The sequence below is a fragment of the Poecilia formosa genome, unplaced genomic scaffold (assembly GCF_000485575.1).
Source record: "Poecilia formosa unplaced genomic scaffold, Poecilia_formosa-5.1.2 Scaffold15, whole genome shotgun sequence".
In the NCBI taxonomy this organism is placed as follows: Eukaryota; Metazoa; Chordata; class Actinopteri; order Cyprinodontiformes; family Poeciliidae; genus Poecilia; species Poecilia formosa.
The window spans coordinates 4,367,968-4,374,760 of record NW_006799954.1 but is presented as its reverse complement, the minus strand read 5'-3'; the positions used below and the strand labels follow the sequence as shown (position 1 = coordinate 4,374,760).

The window sequence follows — 6,793 nt, the reverse complement described above, 5'->3', positions numbered from 1 at the left end:
TAGCTAGTCATCTTTTAGCTAACATTACCTGCATCCAACACCATTATTCAACTCAGTTGGTTAGTTTTTGGGGGGGGGGGGGTAACTGTGCAAAGTTCTTTGTGTTTTGCTGGTTTGCTTCCATGATTGTAACACAAACCTGCGAAGCTCTGCACAGCATGTTTCCATCACTGCCGCACAGGGGTAAACCCAGCGCGAGCATCTCTCATGTTGTGTTTAAAGGCGGCGTTGGAAAAACACGTCACGACTTGTTAACAATGGATAACGGCTGAAAAAACTGACAGAGAGCACATGGAAGTGCAGAAGCCCCGACTGTATCAAATCGACTTGAGAGTAACAGAAAGTTGGCCACTTCGAGGTAAAGATAAAAAACAACTTCCAGTCCGGGGGGGCATATGTGACTCTGTGGGTGGGAAATGCCCACCCGTGCCGCCGGGCCTGGTCCAACATACAATGAAACACCTCCAGTAGTTCCTACTCCTTCTTCTTCATCTTTCCTTTTCCTGTTAGGTTTCGCTTCAGTCATATGTTCTTATATGATTTCTGTGTCTTGCAGCAGGCTTTTGACCTCCCCGGCCTCTATCTTACCAGAGAGGAGCAATTTACAAAATGGGGCCCGTGCTTTTTGGCAGATGTCCGAACGCTATGTTTTCTCTCTCTCTCTCTCCTCTCCACCCCTCTCTCTTTCTCTCTTGTTTTGCTGAGATAAGGGGATTTAAAGTGCTCTCTTACATCTCTTTGAAAGAACTGCCAATCTGTTCCCAGGTAATCAGAGGGAAACAGAGCTGGGATCCAAGGCCGGCTCATGCCAAGCCGCGCTGCAGCCACGGAGCAGCAGGCTCCCCAGCGATTCACATTGTTCAGGAACACAGGGAGGGGGTCAGCAGAGCAGACCGCCTCTGCTTCCTTTGATGTGATTTCTAATATAGTCATCTTGAAATCCTGCGCATGTGATACTTACGCATTGTTTAGATTCAGTCTCAGTCATGGCTAAGCTCCACTGGCAGTCAATAATTTTGTGCGAAATCCATCATAACTAATTTGTGAGCCCTCATTCTGGCAACAAGCGTGTGTGTAAACCCTGCTGTCAGGCAGACAAAACTGAACCATCTGCTGCTGCTGCTGCTGCTGCAGCCCAGTTGTGATCATGGACAAATTTAAGGGGAAGGGTAGAGGGTTCACAAACAGTCTAAAACAGTGTGGAACTCAATTTCAGTGTTTTCCAGGTCTGGATAAATGTGGAAAAAAATAATAATAATAATAAGTGCTGAAAAAATATTCATATTTTCAGACTTTCTTCCCAATCCTACCATCTAACTGTATCGTTCCTTACACCTTTCTCTTCCTTTTCTCTGATACTTCATCGTGTCGTCACCCCCTCCAGCCCTCAAGTTCCTCCCTCTTCCTTGTCTTATTCCTTGTGCCACTTTCTTGTTTTTTACTTGGGTCATTCCTTTCTTTCATTTCTTTTTTATGTACTTCATTTATATCATTTTTACCATCAGTCCTCAGTCCTATCCTTCCTTACTGTCCTTTGTTGCAAGCTTCCTTCATTTGTCTCTTGTTTCCTTCTGTCCTCGTGTCCCACTCCCTCCGTGTTTGTTTCTTCTTTGTGTCCAACCTGATTTTCGTGTTTGTTTGTTTCTTCCTTCCTTGTGTTTTTCCTTGGAGCTGCAGAACTTTGGGGCAGATGCCACTGCAAGGAAGACACACTTAACGCTGTTCCCCACTCGGGAAATTGGAAGTATTCAGGGAAAAAAAAATAAAAATCAGTGAGTTGTTGCATTACTCATGTACATCTGGTGATGTCCTTGTTTTAATTGGAGGCATCAGACGGATCCGCCAGTTGGCAGAAAACACCAGATACTTCAGGGCCAAGCTGAAGGATATGGGCTTCATCATCTATGGCGATGATGACTCCCCTGTGGTTCCAGTGCTGCTCTACATGCCAGGCAAAGTGGTGTAAGTACGCCTAAACTCTCACCTACACACCTAACATAATTTGGTTATTCACAGAGTTCAACATTTAATCTAAAGCAAAGGTTAAACGTGAAAACTGTCTGCTGCTTCAATAATTACTTAACACCTTTTGATGTGCAGACAGTTCTTTGTGGTCTTCATAGTAAGTACATTTCAGCAACGACTTGTGATTCATTGTGCAGCTCTAGCGTGTCGTGAATGTGAAACTGCTCTTTGCACATGCATTTCTTCTATGTGATGCATCTCTACATACCAGTATATTATGAAACTGGTATTATTGATATTAATACCTAAACGGTTACCACTTATTTTTATTGCTACCTAGGGCCTTTGCTCGTGAAATGTTGAAGAGGAAAATAGGAGTTGTAGTGGTTGGCTTTCCCGCTACCCCGATCACAGAGGCCCGAGCTCGTTTCTGTTTGTCCGCTTCGCACACCAGAGAGATGCTGGACGAGGTAAACACACAGAGAAATCTGCCGACAGTGCCTCAAACTGTGAATAAAGGTTCAGTAAATGTTCTGAAACCTTGTTTTCTTCAGGTGCTGCAACAGATGAACGAAGTAGGAGACCTTCTGTGTCTGAAGTTTTCACGGAGGAAACGCTCCGCTTTTCCTGACGCCTGCAAAGGGGAAAACACCGAGGCGGACAGCTGATGTGACGCATCGCACCTTGACTTCACAGCGTCGAAACTAAGTGTCTCTCCCGCTGCAAGACTCTTTAACACGTATTTTAGGGCTGCACCCATAATCTATGCACAGAAGAGGGGACAAATGTTTGGCAGCTGCCTTGTTTTAGATGTTGTTGCAAGCTGCTGATTCAACAGAAGAGCTGTTTTTGCTCCTTTGAATTTAAATGTATTTGTTAACATGTCTATTTTTTTATTTTTTTTAGCACTTGCAGAAAATCACTGCAGAAGCACAGCAGCAGTTTATCTTAAAGGAATGTGGAAAATATTCTGTGCCAGCATTTGTCCACATAAAAACCTCTCAGATCAGTTTATTTAAAGAATTAGGAAAGTTTTAAGACATATTTACACAACTGTGTCAATTTATCTTTAAATTAACTTTTTCTCTTAATGTATTTTTATTAAATGAATTTTGTTCCTTATAAATTATTGTCAATTTTAAAAATGGTGTCACTGATGATTATTCAAGAATAAACTATTTTACTTAGTATTTATTTTGTATTATTTTAAGCAACACAACACTTTTTTAAAAGGGATCATAGCTGATGCTAGTATATTCATTATTATCCATGTCTTCAACAGTGAGATATCCAAAAAGCATGAATAAAAGAAAAAAAGCAAGTAAGCTTACCTTATCCCTAAAAGTACTTTGTGGCATTTTTGTCACTTTTTGTGACAAAATTGTAATTTTAAAATCTTAACAGGTGTTGCAGTTTCTGCACCAGTTCTGACCAGTATTATTTCTCTGACGTCCCTGTTTGTTTTGAGCACTCCCTTCTAACACCAGAACACTTTGCATAAGCAAACTGCAACGACTGAATAACATAATAGTAGTGGATGGAAGCAGCTGAAAGTCTGCTTTCCACAGAGCTGTCCATGTTTTTATTCATGAGCTTTTGCTTCACGGCAGGTTTGAAGCTGTAAAAACATTATTTTTGGACACGTCTCATCATTTAAAGTTTGTCTACGGTTAGTTTTCTCACAACAGTACGTCTTCTGGCTGTAAAAAGTAACTTCAGGGCTACACATGTAGTGGATTCAGGGAAGTTAAGAAACTTCAGCAGCTGCAGTCAAATGCCCCCCTCATTCCTTCTGGCTCACTTCCCTTTAGAAACTAAGATAAAACATGTTGCTGCTGCTGTTCATTTTCACTGGTACACATGAAAAAAAGAACATCTGAAGAGAATGTCTATTAACTGACATTAATATTGCAGCTTCAGACAACATGCCATTTTCCAAAGTGTATTTCTGATTTAGATGGGCATAACTTCAAATGCTCTGTTTATGTCGGAACCAGGTGTTAATTGCAATTTACTTCCAGAGTTTGAAGGTTTTCTGGCCATATATTGTTACCGTTTGGCCGCTAAGTTATTTTCCCTGCCGATTTCTTTATTTTTGAAAAGAAAAAGTGGCCGTTGAAAGCTTGGTGAATCATAAAGTTGATTAATTATCCACCTGACATGTGTGTGTTGAAGCCCCGAGCCTCCATCCAGTAGCTTTTAAAACATCCTAATCCATGATTATTTTCAGTACTGAAATGTTGTCCTAAAAAGTCTCAGCATGACACAACTTTCATCTCCACTCCAAATGATAGTCCTGCTGCAAATAATATATCAGGTTGCAATTACCTCTTTGACATACAGTCGAATCCCAGCGAATAAAAAAGGTGTTGCGGCATGTTTTGTGGCGAGACTGCATATATTCGCCGAATCCAAACAGTTTAATTGTCGGTGTTTTAAAGACCACTGCGCTCATGCACACGCAAGGCCGCTCAACAGTTGCGAAGGTAAGCATGCAGGGTATGCGGCACCTGGGCCAACAGAAACCTAACCTACCAATTAGTGCTGAACCCTGAATTCTCGTGGCATGGGGTAATCATTTGATTAAGACAGGAAGGATTATAAATGGATGATATATGTGTGTTTTCACAATGTGTCAGGCTGGGTCGAGTTTGCGCTTGTTTTTCTCCAGAACGAGACACTGTGCTCTTATCTCCATAAACAGCATTAAAATGTTTTACAATTTCGCATAAAGATGCGATGCGGAGCTCTCAGGATAGCATTATAGAACTACTATAAACATGGAAGGAATTAAAAAAAAAAGGCAAACAGGGAGGAAAGAAACTCTGCTCTTTTGCTCGATCACTTTGTTCCGTAAGTCAATACTTCACATCTGGCTCCTGCAGCCAGAAACAATAAGGAACAGCTTCTTTAATCATCAAATCTGTGACGCCAGGGTAATGCACCGTTCCGTCGAGATCTGGGGGGAGAAGCTGAAAGGTGGCCTGATACGAAGCATTAGGATGCACTAATGTCTTCCGGATGGGTGCCATTAAGTTTCTCAAAGTTTTGCATTCGAAGAGGAAATGTAAGAATTTAAGCTCAAAGGGAATATTATATTTGTGGATTTTTGTTTCAGGCTCTTTTCAGACAGCTCAAAAATGTTTGCACGTTGCACATATAACCTTGAACTTGAAAATAAAAAAGGGTAGCATTACATAATGCGTCCCGTACTTTCCCTGAACTTGGAGGTTTCCATTCCAGAACTTACAGAAAATGTTTAGGGAACACACTTGATACATTTCAAAACTTACTTTCAGAACTTGAAACTTTCAGAAGACTTATTACTGTCCTGGAACCTACCAGATACTTTTCTCAAACTTAGAGGTTATTTGTCACGTACGGTTATTCAGTTGACTGATTACTTTACCAGAAATGACCAGGTATTTTCTTGGACTGTATAGAGTACTTCCCAGAACTTTAGTAATCAATGGGTTCCAGGAAATTCATTTTTAAAATACATTGTAAGTTTTAGAAAAGCGTCTGGTTGGCTCTGTGAAAGTAATCAATAACATCCATGAAAGTATTGATGAGCCCCTGAAAGAAACATCTAAGTTCTGGGAAAATAACCACTACGTTACAGGAACGTAACTTAGTGGTTATTTTCAAGTTAAAAAAAAAAAATAAATAAAAGAACCTTTAAGTTTTTGGAAAGTACCTTGTAAATTCCAGGAATAAATCCATCCATTTTCTTTACACCCTGGTCCCTTGGTGGGGTCAGGAGGGTTGCTGGTTCCTATCTCCAGCTATCGTTCCAGGTCGCCAGTCTGTCGCAGGGCAACACAGAGACAAACAACCATGCATACACACACTGACACCTAGGGGCAATTTCGGAGAGGCCAATTAACCTGATAGTCATGTTTTTGGACTGTGGGAGGAAACTGGAGTACCTGGAGAAAACCCACACATGCACAGGGAGAACATGCAAAATCCATGCAGAAAGACTGGGGCTGGGAATTGAACCCAGAACCTTCTTGCTGCAAGGCAACAGCTCTACCAACTGCGCCACTGTGCAGCCCCTGGAATTAAGCCAGTAAAGTCTAATAAAATCTCCAAGACACTAAAAGTTAAAAAAAGAAAACGTAATCTCCAAGTTCAAGGAATGCCACTTTAAAGTTTTGCGAAAGTAGAAGCTGTAACTATTGGAGACTCTCAGCTCAAACTATTTATCATTAGAAGAAAATTCTGACTTTTTATGTCATAATACACCTAAAACGTTATTTAACATTACATCGCTGGTTTTGCCTTGTCTTTTAAACATATGTTCATCAAGATTTAAATTTGTTACAATTAAATTGACTTTTTACCTCTGAGGAATGAGCTCCAAGTTGGTACTCAACCAAAGTGGCAGGTGATGCCAAGGCAACAAGTTTCAGCATCAGCAGAAGAGTGGCACATGGTGTGTCCTGACATTAAAACATCAGCGAAGCCACACTATGGGCGTCAAGGCCTGCCTGCACCAGCCTCTTTTGAACTTCACATCCAAATTCACTGCACTTATTGCAATGGCATGTAGCTGCTGTTCTGAAGGGGGATCCTCTGCTACGCCTTTGATGTCCACCAGTGTGTCCAAGGCAGGCGAACCTGCTCTCTGTTTTCCATTTAGTCTAATATTTTTCTACTTTGGGGAGAGGAGTTTTGAAGTGGAGCAGACAGAAGGACACATTTGCATGTTTTGGACATCTGTTCTCTGCCTCGAGGAAGAAAGGCCGAAGGTTGTATTCAAAGATCTAAATCTGGAAGCTCTAAACTATGACATGGATTGAATAGATGGCATGATCAAACACAA

General features: G+C 41.2%; 1 protein-coding gene across 1 annotated transcript; it reads left to right on the top strand.

The window, feature by feature from the left end:
• Window positions 1-1,604: 1,604 nt before the first annotated feature.
• On the top strand, window positions 1,605-3,155 carry LOC103134169 (serine palmitoyltransferase 3-like). Its single transcript, XM_007546314.2, has 3 exons — window positions 1,605-1,962; window positions 2,306-2,435; window positions 2,520-3,155. Exons 1-3 carry the CDS (start codon window positions 1,889-1,891, stop codon window positions 2,631-2,633), a joined length of 318 nt encoding a protein of 105 aa, XP_007546376.1. The 5' UTR covers window positions 1,605-1,888; the 3' UTR covers window positions 2,634-3,155.
• Window positions 3,156-6,793: the final 3,638 nt, after the last annotated feature.